Source organism: Poecilia reticulata, chromosome 7 (assembly GCF_904066995.2).
Source record: "Poecilia reticulata chromosome 7, P_reticulata-male-v2, whole genome shotgun sequence".
Lineage (NCBI taxonomy): Eukaryota > Metazoa > Chordata > Actinopteri > Cyprinodontiformes > Poeciliidae > Poecilia > Poecilia reticulata.
The window spans coordinates 29,375,409-29,389,715 of NC_088836.1; the positions used below are offsets into that span (position 1 = coordinate 29,375,409).

The window sequence follows — 14,307 nt, forward strand, 5'->3', positions numbered from 1 at the left end:
ACATTTTATGTGAAATGTATCTATTATGCAAACACATAAGAGGTAACCCCTTAATGTGCTACATGTTTGCATTCAGGGATTACTTTATCGGAAAAAAAAAGTACCTTTTAGTAGCAAATTTCATTTTATTCGAGTCTTTATTTTGAATTCAAAGTGCACCTCAGAGATGCATGGGGCAGAATAATAATGTGTTTAATAGAGTGCATGATCCACTGGACCCCCTGCTATGGGGAAAAACTAATTCTTGTCACTTAACATTCAGTTTGACATTAAAGCTTGTTTGCTGCTAACAAAAATTATCAAATGAGGCAGTCAGTATTTGAAAGCTCTGCTAATTAGAAAGCTGAAGTTTTACCCCTCAAAGCAGAGCTTCCATGGAGAGAAGAGCAGCAACACACAACTTATTGTGCTGGTTTTATGGCACATTGGTGTCTTTACTTCACTATTAAACAAACGTTTAGAAGCTAAGACATTGGTCAAAGGCAAACTAATTTAAAGTCTGTTCACTTTAAATTAGGGGAGAAGACCAGCAGAAAATGTGAGGTGATTATTTGATATCCAAAAGCCACATGACATCTTCTGAGTTATTAACGCCACCTTGACATGAGTGCCTGGTATGCATCGTTTCAATTTGAAGCAGTGGACATGCTTATGCAAGATAAAATAACTAAAGAGCCCAAAATATATCAATCAACGTCTAAATGGAATTATCTGATAAATATTTACAATAAATTTAGATCAGACGTTAAACTCTCGTCCACACTTGTTTTGCTTAATTCAAATACAATCATTTCATACATATCAGGATGATATAAATTCAGGATATATTATTGGGATGTTTAATTTCAGTAAATTTGATTATTTGTTGGCGTTACCCCAAGATAGCTTCTTCAATAAATTTTATAAATACGGCTCTGGAAAACAATTAAGAGCCCACTTCACTGAACCCCACTGGAAACCTCCTGGTTATTCCACCTAATGTTGATTTCTGAACTCTTCCTGAGTTAAAACATTAGTATTGTTGTTTCTAGATGAATGTGAACTTGTTTTCTTTGCATTATTTGAGGTGCATTTTGTGTTATTTTGATCATTTCTCACTTTCTGCAAATAAGTGCTAAATTTAGCGTGGAATTTCAGAGACATGTTATCAGTAGTTAGAATGAAAGAACAATGTTCATTTTACTCAAACATATACCTATAAAAAGTAAAATCAGAGAAACCGATCATTTTAAGTGGTCTCTTAAATTTTTCCCAGAGCTATAAGAAGAAGAAAGTTGTACAGAGTTTGTTTTTTTTCACCTTTACTTGTACAGCTAAAACTCGTTGAGACATGAGACCTGCTGATTTGGTGCCATTGTTCTGCTGTAACTGGCTGATGATCTCTATCAGAGGACTTAGTTTTCACCAAAGGCAGCTTGGCGGTATTAAAAGGCATAATGTGGGAGACATTTTTTTTCGCTGCCAGAGAGTGGCTGGATTGTACAGAGAGTGAAAGCCTCTGTTTGACCCCAGAAGAGAGAGTCAGACGATCAGAGGCCATCGAGGTGAACAGCAACGCTGGAACATTGACTGGATTCATCAAATTAGCTTCCATGTAATTGTACTGCATGACGACTCGTAAAACATGTCGGCCATAAAGCTGTCAGGAAACCATCAGCCTGGTGCTAAATGAAGTTACAAAAGGTGCAAGGTTCACAACTTCATACAGTGGAAGAGCAAAGCGTCCAGCAGCACAGAGTCTGGCTGTGACCTCATCATTTGTGGTAACCATAGCAATCAGAAAACCCATACTGGTTGGGAGTTGGTGTTTATTGCTTATTAAAACACAACAATTAGAAAAAATGTTGTCACTGCTAGTCCAATAAGATATTCTATTTGTCATTAATAGTAAGCACAAGACATCCTAGATTTGGTGTGTATTTTGTATGTCCAATTTAATACTCACTATTAGATCTGCTGATTTCGACAATGCACCTCAGCAGAAACTTGATAAATAATTTTCGAAACCTCCACAACACCTGACTGCATATTTAGCAGTCTGACCTCCCAGAGACTCGCGGAGCATGCAGTGCGACGGCAGTTTACCTTTGTAATTGTTACAGATCACGCCATTAGCACAATATTGTCATAGCTCCTGCTCCCGCAGTCTGCAGCAGCTGAGGGTTAATTTGCATAATAAATCTTAATTGAAGCTCATTAAGGATTTGATAAGAAGCAAATCAGGTACACCGCCGGATAACTTAAGATTAATGTTTTCTCCGTCTTTAGGCGCTCGCGTATTAAAGAGAAATGTCACGTTCATTAGCAGAAGTTTAACATCGCGGTGCGTCAGGTGAAGTTTAACTTTAGCAGTAGGAATATAGGCTGGGGTGAGATTCTCAGGGTAACGGTAAAAATAAAAATGAATATGTAACATGATTTCCTTCCTTTTATTTACCACAGGATAGCAGCAATTCCTAGTTATTGCTGCTAAATTACATTATAAAAATGTTATCTATAACTTGACTCAAGGAAAATGAGTAACAATCCAGTTTTGGACGTTTTTCAATCAACAGCCTTATTGTGCAGAGCTTTACAATATTTTGATTTTGTTGCTGCCTGTGTAGAATAACACAGAGTAAAAAAAAACTTTTATTAACTGGTCGTTAGCAGAGCTATCTGCTGATGTAACATAATAGAAATGCCAAGTTAGTAATAACATTAATGGGAGGCACTCCTTTACCTTCCACCCATAACTTTCCGAATAACCAACATTATTCCTGGTTAACTACAGAAACGTACAGGAATGACTAATAGTTTCCTGAAACCAGGTATTAAACTATTCACGACTGTTATATAATCACTTTAAAATGAAATCACCATTAAAAGCATATATAAGAACAATGGTTTTACACACTCCAATTTTTTTTTATCATCTATCAAACGCAGCATCTCTAGGGCCGAGTATATAACGGACATTCAACCACCAATGAGTGCTAAATGTTAAACACAGCAGCATTTTAGACTTTATAACTGCCAAGGAAGACTATTAAAATTCAGTTTGCCTTCACTATGTACGTACATAAACTACAGGAATAGTCCGCTGCCACAAAACAGCTACAAGGTGAGTTATTTCTATTTGGATGTATGTGATGGTGTTTGTCTTAATAACTGGAACACAGATTAAACAAAGTCTTCATTCCAATATTTTATGATGATTTTTGATCATTCTGATGACAACATTTGAGAAAAAATGTAGTTTCTTGTTTCCTCATCATGTAAAGCAGCTTGAATTGCCTGTTGCTAAAATGTCCTGTACAAATAAACCAACTTTGCCTGTTGGATTTCTTCCCAGCTTGGGTCTGCTTCTACTCCAAGATAATACACTTTTTTTTTTTATAGCTGAATTACCTCTATTTTGTTAATCACATTAATTCATCAAAGAGACAAAGACAAAACTTCCTGCAGTCCTCCACAAGAAAAGCCCTACGCATAAATGAACTGCACGTATAAGATATTTAAAAGCTAATGAAACAGCTTAGAGTTTCCTCTTTGCTCATATAAACTCAACAGTCTCAATGTGTGTTCAGCTGCAGACTGTAATTGTCTGTGACATCATTAAATAAAGGTAATTTGTCTGTTAATATAAATAACATACTATATGGTATTATTACTTCCACCGCTACTTCTACTAATAATAAAAATAAAACTGCTTACATCTAAGCTGCTCTTGTGCATTAACTTCAGCCTCTAATAACACTCCTTGCATAATTGTAACACATTTAAGCAAAACTAATATTTAGAACTGTGATAAATTTGCACACAGTGAGGCCAAGCATGATGTTAAAATGTCCTTTTATTACAAGCCTGCCAGAAACAGGTAAGGGAGGTTCAGTCCAGGGCAAATCTGCTCCAAACAAGAAAACTTCCTCTGGCACCTTCATAAAAGAACCTTCTGTAGAATAAACTGTAGGAACAGCATGATGGAAAATTTCAATGCCGTGGGTATTTTTAAAAGCTTGACATGCTTACTACAGGTAACGGTCCATGCTTTTTTTTTTTTTTTTAGATTGAAATCCTGATTATTTTAATTACAGTTTGGAGAAATGCATTCAGTGTTCTTCCATTTGAATGAAGGCAGAAGAGGAACGCCAGCCCGTTCGCTGCCTGTCTGAAATCAGAGAGGCCTGATTTTTAAAGCTCCTAAGGACCTCTTTCAAAAAGACATCTCCGGTTAGGCTAACCTGATCCGGCTGTGATTGTTTTCGAGAAACCTCCAAACCATATGGCCTGCATACATGCCCTCTGCCTGACTACGCATGTAGGTCAACTACTGCAAGATGGATGTCTTCACTTAAATCATCTCAACTTTGTATGGACACAGATTACATGTTGACACAACTGCAGAGGATATAAATTACCAAGTTCTAAACTGTAGTGGGAAATGAATATCATTGGAATAACACAAAGCATATGAGCTGCAGTGAGTTTTACCATAAACCACGACAAACTGTACCTGCTCTGTGGAAATCAATAGCAGGCCCACTGTGCTACTGTATTAACTGCAAGCTTGCCTTGCACTCTTATCCTCTAAATCCACATAAATGAACAATCTAAGCTATAAAGTCTCCTCCCCATATTCCTCTGTAAATCATTATATCTGTAGGGACCTCGACAAAATACCATAACATAATTTCTTTTGTACTTGGAATGTCTGGCAGAAATAATGAGTTTCAGCCTCCCCGCAATAAACTCTCCCAATATTCCAGTTATTGTCAGGCTTAATGAGTAAAAGAGAGGGAAAAAAAAAAGAAAAACATAACAAGAAATAGTGGCTTTTCTGCAGCAATGATCACACGGAAACATTATCCACATGAATCACCTCCGACGGCATATCAAATTGTGTCATTTGCCTGGAAACTAGTACAGGTCTCAGAGGGAAGGAGAGGTGAATGAGCGGTTGCTGTAGAGAGGTGCAACATGGCGCAGGAAACTTGCCTTGAGACCCATCATAACAGGCTGCTTTTTTTTTTTTTCCACACAGGAGAGCGAGATCACTGCGCTGGAGGGCAACGGGAGTCTCGCTTCTTATCACCTAGACAGCGCACCGCCTCGTTGGCCTCGCGCGCAAACAAAAGGCTTCCACAAACCACTCGCTATCTAAACCTGTCACCTACATGTATGATAAAACGCACCGAGATCATCCTAACGCCACCTGACTCCATGCTACTTTTTTTCCCCCTGCTGCAGACACAAAACTAGCTGATGAGGAGAAAGTTATTAAGGAGCGTCTCTATGGGCGCGCTTGAAAGTTGGGAGAATTGCAAGCTTTGCAACAAAGTGAAAGTTTCCTTTTGCTCACAAGCTACTAAAAAATTTCACGGCTGGATTTGATCAAAACAAAACATACGCCTTGTTGACATGAATTCAGAGAGATGCAACACACATTTTAATGACTGCTAATGATAACGCTCCCCTGTAACTTTATCTAAAGTTCTCTTAAGGCTATGAAAGAAGTACACTAACGAACCCAAAGGTATGTGATCTGGTGTTAAACAGGTTTTTCAGAGCTGATAAAAAATGCGTCTTAAAACTGCTTCAACTGTAGCATGATTTTCAAGGCCAAACGGGAGGCTTGCCTCCTTGTTTTTATGGATTCCTTCCTAAATTCGGAGGATTTTCAAACATCAAAAAGAAATAAATGAGTCATTTGTTATGTTTTGGCAGAATTTGCAATGATTATTACAGTAGAAACATCAGATAAATAAGAACAAAACAATCCCCTTTACCAACACCAGAAATTAATTCTGCCTTAAAATCACAAATTTAATTTCAACTCAAATATAAAAGAGCAAAAACAACTTCCTAATTTTAAATTTTGTGACAAACGACCCGCACAAAATCAGGAAAACATCTAATTGCAAATACTATTTCTAAAATGATCGCACCAGTTCTGGTTAACCTACATTCCTCTGGCTCTTTTCTATCTGTGCCATTTCAAAACCTCCTCTCCACTCTGTGAGCTTTACCACCTCAGACAGTAAAAATATACATTAGGTTTGGCCATTAAGGGCAATAGGAGTCCATACAAGTGGTCAAATATATTATCGATCTGCATAGCAGAACTGCATGAGGGTTGAAATATAATATTCAACCGAATATTGCTTCCAAGCAGTCCTTAGTGATTGCAATTTGCCCACTGAGAATTGTGATAAATCCTAATATAAAACAAATGCAAAAAAAAGGTGTGTCCAAATTTTGGAATGTGACAAGGAATAAAAGTAGCTGCAGAATGTATTTATTTCTTTTAACTGTGCATGTTTTCTCACATTTACATTATTATTATTTTTTTTTTTTTAAAAGAAGCACAATTTCTATCACCTTTACGGCACTGGCAATAATATAGCAAGACAATGTGCAAATGTGACCCGAGGTAAATAGGTGAATACATCTCCCCCTCCCCCGCTTGTTGCTGCTCACTTCCAATCAGCTGACTGAAAGATGACTATCAGACATTCCCTGTGTTTACAACAAACTCAAATTTAGCTGACGTGGAAAGTAAAATACAACCATTATTAGTTTCTAATAATGTTATTGATGTCATAAAACTACAGGTGGAAAACTACCATTGGCATAAATGTTAAGCAGCAGACTGCAGGCTAGCTATCTAGGCAAATAGACTGACTAATAACCTGCTAATTTCAATGTATAATAATCCCAGAGTTACTCTATAAAGAACAAATATGCTAAAATAAATAAATAAATAAAATAAATACTGTGCAATAAGCAACTATTGAATTTAGCCAGAGTTCTATATTTTTTGTAAATCTGTGTATCACAATCAAAATAAAAATAAATATTGGAGATTTAACTGTAAGAATCAATGTTTGCTTGTTGTTGCTGCAGCAGCAGCAGCGTGAATGCTACCCATGTTTATAATAGCATGAGGATCCCATGCTGGCCCAGGCCTCATTCGAGCAAATACTTAAAAATATACTTAAAAGTCTCTTACAAGAGTTGAACTGTGAGATTACTGAAAGATTTTCATTCAAAAGTGGCCAAAGTATTTCACTTTCCACTGTAATCCAACGCAAATTGTTTGTGAAATAGGCAATCCGAGCCGTGAGAACAGAAAATAAACGATCTAAGAACCCGACAGGCCCAGCAGAATCCGGACACAGCAGACCTGGATTTAGAGGCAACATAAGGTCCTTGTGTTCAAACTCAGGAGCTGTTGAGAATATTTACATGGAAGAAAGAAACAAAAAAAATAAAATAACAAAACAAATTGTCTAGTTTTTTTCTAAACACAGATTATTTTTAATCTGCTTCTTTTTTTCCCTCAAACTTCTTTGAAATTTAGTCAAAGAAAAAAAGAGACAACTGAACGAGTCCTAATCTGATATTTCCAGGCCTTACGTTTTCTGCTGCTTTCCCCGCAGATTTTCTCATCCCGAGCCTACTTCCCTTTTTCTACTTAAACTGGATAAACAACATCTGCCTTGATCGTAGGATGTTTTTCCTGAACAAACCACTTAGGAGGAGTTTCTGCTAGCCAATTCCCACAAGCTGCTGTCAGTCACTAGCTGGCACTGCAACACTTAATGCCTTTGTCTGTTCTCCAATTTATCTTGTTAACAGCAAATTGGGCTAACGGCTTGAAGCACGGAGCTATTGTAAAAAAAAAAAAAAAAAAAAAAAAAAAACTGTGAGGGGAGTACTCCCACGGCCACAGAATAACATATGGCCCCCTTCACTCAAAAATGCATCCCGAGCACTTATAGGGCTTCGTGTTTACACCGTATATAAACCTGATACACAAATTCCATCTTGGACACGGCGGCCTGTTAGCCTCTGGCTTTGTGATGCTTGCCCAGTAATAAAGCAAAGCTTTAGTGCAGCCTATTCTGCACCGGTGAGTAATTGGCATTCTAAATTACCATACAGACCATGTTTACAAAGGAAGTAAATCTGTGAATAACCGGGCCTTTACTTGTGCAAGCATTCACAAATATTACTAGGTATTTGTGGAAGGGGTGTGGGGGGGAGGAGGAGGGTCGTGATATTACAATCCCTAAAAAAGGACAAGCAAACAGGATGCTGAATCCGGAGGATAAATGTCTAAACTGGGAATGGGGTTCGTTTTGGAGGAAAAAAAAAAAAAAAAAACAATTTTCACCAAGAGAGAGATGCTGCATCTTTAAGAGCGCCACCAAAGACAAAAAAAAAGGAAAAAAAATGAAACCTATTCCTTTGCATCTTCCATGCTCTTATTCCAATACTGCTCTCTCCTTGTTCCCCCTCCACACATCATTAAACATATTATTATAACATGACTGTCAGCCCGCGCCTCTCCTCGCTCCGTTCTTGCTCTGCCAGGTAATCAATTTGTCGTCACTCTCTGTAACCCCAGTAAAGTCATCAAGTGAAATGAGTTACAGCTGCAAAGAGCCTTCAAGAATACAGGAGAGAAGGAGTGGGGAAGAGGGGTGAGTAGTAGTGGGGGGGTGAAAAGGGGAGGGGGGCAAAAAAAAAAAAAAAAAAAGCGAGAAAAATGACAACACAGCCCAGGAATATTCCACCGCTTGATAGCACATCCCAGGTCTTGAAGATGAAATATTAATGCACAATTTGTTTATCTGCGGGCCCACATCTCTCCGGTGCCGAGCTGTTAATTTTCTATCGGCACAGACAACGGATCAGTCAGTCATGAACTCTTCACAGCCATTACCGGGAGACATTTTGATTAAGTATTCCTAATGTAGTGGATAGGAAAGAATGAAAACACTCTGCCTGCCAACTTTTGATTGACCATTAAGCCACTGATGAATGTGCCTGTCAAAGAGGAGACAATTACCTCAACAATGAAGAAACTCTTCTGGAAGGCTTATTTCTCTGTAGGGCTGACACATTTACCAGAGTACAGGCGAGGCAGCTGAGAGCGTGTAAAGGGATCACTTAGGCATCTTCTCAAAAGTTCTCCGAATAAAAGCTGGGGGCATTGTTTCGCAGAAAAGGCGGATTTTCCGAAGCCTCGGGGTGTGAGGTGGGGGGGGGAGGGGTTGAAACGAGAAAAAAAATATTTACTGTGCGAATGTATGGCGATGTGAGCGAGCGTGTGTGTAAACTGAGAGTGTGTCGGGCAGATAAGGGTCTCAGTATCTTAAGCGGCTGCAAAGAGATGCTATTATTTGGCAGAGAACAATCGCCATCTGGTTGCTGCATCCGCAGCCGTAATAAAGACTGATAACTCCTCGACGCACCACAACCAAGTAATTGCATCCTCAGAACGCCGGAATGCCCTTGATCAATCTGGGTTTAATCCAGCAGCTCCATCACTGCTGAAGCTGTTTGTTTTAAGGGAAGTTTCAGGAAAAATGGAGTGCAGGAAATGAAAGAGGCGGTGTTACGTTGAGTTGTGTGACTGTGGTCAGAATTTTTCTACTTTTTTTTTTTTTTTCTATTGCTGTAAACATGAGATCATAAAAAAAAGCATCAGAAGATGAAGATGATGAGTTCCACAAGCAAACGATGTGGCCTTCTGCACAAAAAAATAAAATAAATCCGGTGTGTTGTGGAGGTGTGCTTTACTCTTTTTCTCCTGGATAGACCTCACGTAAGTAAGTGTGTAGTGTGTCTGTGTGTGTGAGGGAGTGCAACCCATTCTCCATTTGTCCATAAGATTATGAAGAGTTCATACAGAGTTCATCTGCTACGGATACAGCGGCAGCAGCACATCTTTCAGCCCCTCTCTTCTTCATGCGGGTCAAATCGAAACACCCTCAGAGATTTTGTTGTTTTTTTCTTCAGCTGTGAGAAAAAGTTTCTAAACAGTGAGTGAATAAACGCCCTGTGGCTGCTTTTAGCATCATAAAGGAAGGAATAAACAACAATTATGCCTTTAACTCTTTTTTAGATGTGGGCCGGGTATTCAGGTATCGACTTTTCAAATCACTTACATTTTCCCTGAATACGTTCTTATGATCTGCTAAAGAGAAAGAACCAAAGTGACCAGATTTTTCACCCGACTTTGCACGTTAATAGAGTAACCTTAACCTTTCCCTCCCTCCCCGGCCTGCTGCTGCACACTGCCAGTCAGCTGGCTAAAAGAAGGGAACTACACTTTTCATTCACTTACAAAATAAATAATATTCTAATTTTGTAAATATTTACAATTCTGAAAGTAAAAACCAAAAACTGCTTGCTGGTTAAAGCAGCAGAAAGCCCAACTAATTACCCGGCTAATAGCATATTATTATATTTCCACTGCTGCTCAAGAAGACAGACAATAACATAACTGTTTGACATTCTGCAAAAAAAACTATCACTTAGTTCTGTATCAGGTTTTTATATTTCTGCTTAAGTCTAATCCTCCTAATCAGAATAACAATGAATAAATATTATATGTTCATATAACATTCCTAAAGTACAAATCAGTATTATTTACTTTAGCAGCTTTAAGTTTAAGAAAAACAATTAGATCAAGTTATGCATTTTATTTATTGTTTACCAAGCTCATTACTTTATTTATCATCATATTATTACCCCCTCCACCCCCCCCTCATAACTGTTTGGATAATTTGTTTTATGCTACATGTACCCCCCACCTTGCTGCTGTAACATTGGACCTGAGCCCAAAGTGAACCCTGATGGGTCCCATCCGGAGGTCCCTGAAGAAAATACAGCTGTTCGGAGTCTGCGTTCAGATTATTTACAGTTATATAACTCTGTCCTGAATAAACTACAAAATTCCTGCTTAGCTGGGGGCTCCTTGGGACACACAGGAGGAAGGAGGCGGAGGGGTGAAGGAGGAGGAGGGGGGGGGGGGGTCCCACTGGATTAAAGTTTGAATTGTGTTTAAAACCGGTTTCCACACAGAAAAGAAAAGAAAAAAAAAAAAAGAAATCCCACTCGTGTTAAGGTTTTCTTTTTGTCGCTTACCCGCAGCCCGTTTGGGAGCCTGCTGCTTCCTCCGTGGCATTTTTGCTTTTCTTTCTCTTTCTGGAGTCGCAGCTCACTTCACTGTGTCCAGGTGAAATCTGAATGCGGTCTGTACGATAGTCCATGCATACACACACACACACACACACACTCAACCGCACGCACACGGAGCAGGGAGTGCGGAGTGTGTGTTAAGTCTCTATTTCTCCCTCTCCCGAGTTGCTCGGTGCGTTCTGTTTTAACAAAAAAAAAAAAAAAAAGAAAAAGGAAGAAGGAAAAGAATCCAAAGAAGGGATCGTTTTCAAAAGCGAGGAGCAGATGTTTCAACCGCGGGCTCTCTCTGTTCACCTTCCTCTTCTTCCTCTTCCTCCGGGCTGCGAGTCGTCTCTTTTCACCATCCGCTTTTGTCCATCAGTGCCTCGTACGTTGATCGATGTGTGTCAGTCAGTCAGAGAGTCCGGGCAGAGCGGCTGTTGTGGTTTTCTTGCGTCCGTGGATAAAAATGTGCGCGTAAAAATGAAGACAAGGCGTTCTGGTAATGGTACGGTGGATTACGCACGGTGCAGGCGGAGGGGGAGAGGCGATGCCAGCAGACATCGATCCATAGAACAAACTGAACATTAAAAACTCCTCCCTCCTCGCCTGGACTTGATGATGGCAGCGAGACATTTGTTACACTAGATAACCATGAGTTTATTAAAGGAACAGAGGCCAGAGAAAAGACACGGGAGCCGGGGCTGTGTGTGCCGCGGCTGCTTTCTGTCACTCTCTGCTTTTCTCTGGCTTTTCTGCCTCACAGCTTCCGCTCTGCTCGCTGGAAGAAGTTTGAAATATCTCAAAAAAAAAAAAAAAAAAAAAAAAGCGAAAGAAAGAAAAATGAATGAAGTTCCTCGAATCACACGCCGGTTGTAAGAAGATTCAGGTGCATTTCAATAAATTAAAATATCACTGAAAAGCTAATTTACCTTCATTACAACTCAAAAATGCAACTCCGTCAAATGCATTACACACACAATTATATATTTCAAAACATTTCTTTTAAGTTAACTGAAAAAAATTATTTTATAAGAACATACAATGATATATAAAACATAATTGCTAAGGAAGGTGGAAGCACACAGTGTTTTGGATAGAAAGTTGAGTGGAAGGAAAAAGTGCATATATGATTAAAACAATTTTACATGTCATCTAAATACATCAGAATATCACCAGAAAGCTCATATGTTTCAGCAATTTAATTCAAAAGGTGAAATTCATCCACAGTCAATATGGTGGTATATTTAAGCTCTTCATCAAAAACTGAACTTTAAAATGACTTTTAATACAAAAATGTTTTAACCTTTTAACGGCCTTTACACTCACAACAATGACTGTTACCTTCACACTTATCTGCACATTGCAAACAGTCTGCAAGTTATTACTTATATTTATATTTAAGCACTTATTTGGGGTGAAACAATAAAACTTACAAGAGAGGAAAAATATGTCTGGTTTCCAAGAATGAAACTAGAACACTAGGATTACCCATTTTCATAAATAAAAGTTTAATCAATCATTAAAAATAACTTTGTTTAAGTTTCTCTGGACCGTTTTTTTATATTAGGATATAAAACATTTGTTTTTTGTGAAAGACAAAACACCGTATGAAATCAACTTCACAATTATCCTTGATTAGGCTAAATATTTAAGTTGTAGAAAAAAATTTAAGTCTGTTATAACAATAAAAGGCCATTTTCTTTAGTGGTTTAGTGCTTACGGGGCAACCACTGGCCTTCAAAAGCATCTTCAACAATAAAAAGATTGATAACGTTTTTGTTGTTTCAACGTGCCACCCCTGACATGATGCCACCCTGGGCACTGAGCCATGTCACCCATACCAAAAACTACAACTAGTCAAGCAGAGGCTTTTCTCTTATATCTATAAATTTTTTAGGAATTTACCAAAACTCCAAAAGCAAAGCCAATCAAAAGTCATACATACAGGAAAATAAAACACAGGATTACCATAGCTATAAAATGTTAACTCCTTTACTAAAAATGACGGAAAAGGAAAGTGAAAGTTGTTTCAGTTTACTTCACACCATGCTTTTATTCTAAAACTGTTTCCTTCATACTCTTTACACCTAAAACAATATTTTTCTAAAGCATTCTTTCCCACCACATCCTCCATATGTGGTTGTTGCCCCACAAAGGCTTGCTTTCTCTTTTAAAAGCCTCTCATGACCTAATCAAATATGAAGCTGAGGTGATGGATGACTTCATTTCAGAGAGACAACACCCCTCAGAGATCCAGGCTCGCCCCGCATTACAAATGGCTTCCTGATAATATTCCATCACCCTATTTTGTGTCTGTCACTCATTTCACCAATGATACCTGAGACCTCCCGTGAACTCCACCTGAACTTGTGCGATCAATCATGGCTCAGATCAAGCTTGAGCCTTACCTGTTTGACAGCTCCTAACACCCTGTGTGTACACAAAGCGTACGTGCGGCGTGACAGCCGTTGCAACGGTGCCCACCGCCGCCTCACCTTATCTCTCCATGAAAGGCCGCGCTCCACTGCAACCCGCACCCACGCTGTATTCGTGCCACAGCTGCCTCTCCGCGCCTTTACGCCCCAAACTGTGAAAATAAAAAAATAAAAAGTTTCTCATCGTTTACAACTTTTTACCGGCCACTCATGCGTGACATCCGTGTGCAGATGGCGGAGTCTGTCATCCTTGGAGTCTTGATGAGCTTCTCCTACAATCACACGCCTGCCATTCGCATACCTGGCTGCGTTAGGATTTTACTCAACATGTTCCTTTTTAGTTGTTTTTTTTTTTTTTATTTATAGTTGGCGGAAAGAACCTGTGGCTTTCATGACACTCATTAGCAAGCAGAGCTGCTTCTCTAACAAAGAACAACAAACAACACTTTGACCATAATTTGCATGAAAAGTGCCCTGCACATTTTTTGGGACCACTGATAAAGATTTGTAAAAAGCAGTAAAACAGTGATCTTTTTTTTTTTTTTTTGCAGAAACATTCCACTTAGATTCTTTTTTTTTTTTTACTTTAACATTTTTATTCTTCGAGGTGAAAATTTCACATTACAAAATGTCTTCTTTACTTATTTTTCTCCATTAGATTCATCCCTGATAATTGTAGGATTTGATCAGTGTCTGTATACATTTAGTAATCCTTCATTAACTGCACAAAGGCCTGTCCTCCTATAGCCGCTCTTCAAAATGGGTAAGACAAGAGAACATGCCATACATGGATATTGGATTTTGGATTTTATAAAAATGGCTGCACAAAAACATTGGCAGTGTTTTCGGTGCTCACAAGAACTTTTGAGCTACAGTTTGGAATATAAAAAGCTCTGGAAAAAATTAAGAGCCCACC

At 38.7% G+C, this 14,307-nt stretch overlaps 1 protein-coding gene across 1 annotated transcript in view; it reads right to left on the reverse strand.

Annotated features, from left to right (window-relative positions):
* Positions 1-11,750, reverse strand: part of tshz2 (teashirt zinc finger homeobox 2) — a 55,488-nt gene extending 43,738 nt beyond the window's left edge. The window contains exon 1 of the mRNA XM_008414560.3: positions 10,921-11,750. Within this exon, the coding sequence (XP_008412782.1) occupies positions 10,921-10,960 (40 nt within the window). The 5' untranslated portion in view covers positions 10,961-11,750. The remainder of the gene's footprint in view (positions 1-10,920) is intronic.
* Between the last annotated feature and the right edge of the window lie 2,557 nt (positions 11,751-14,307).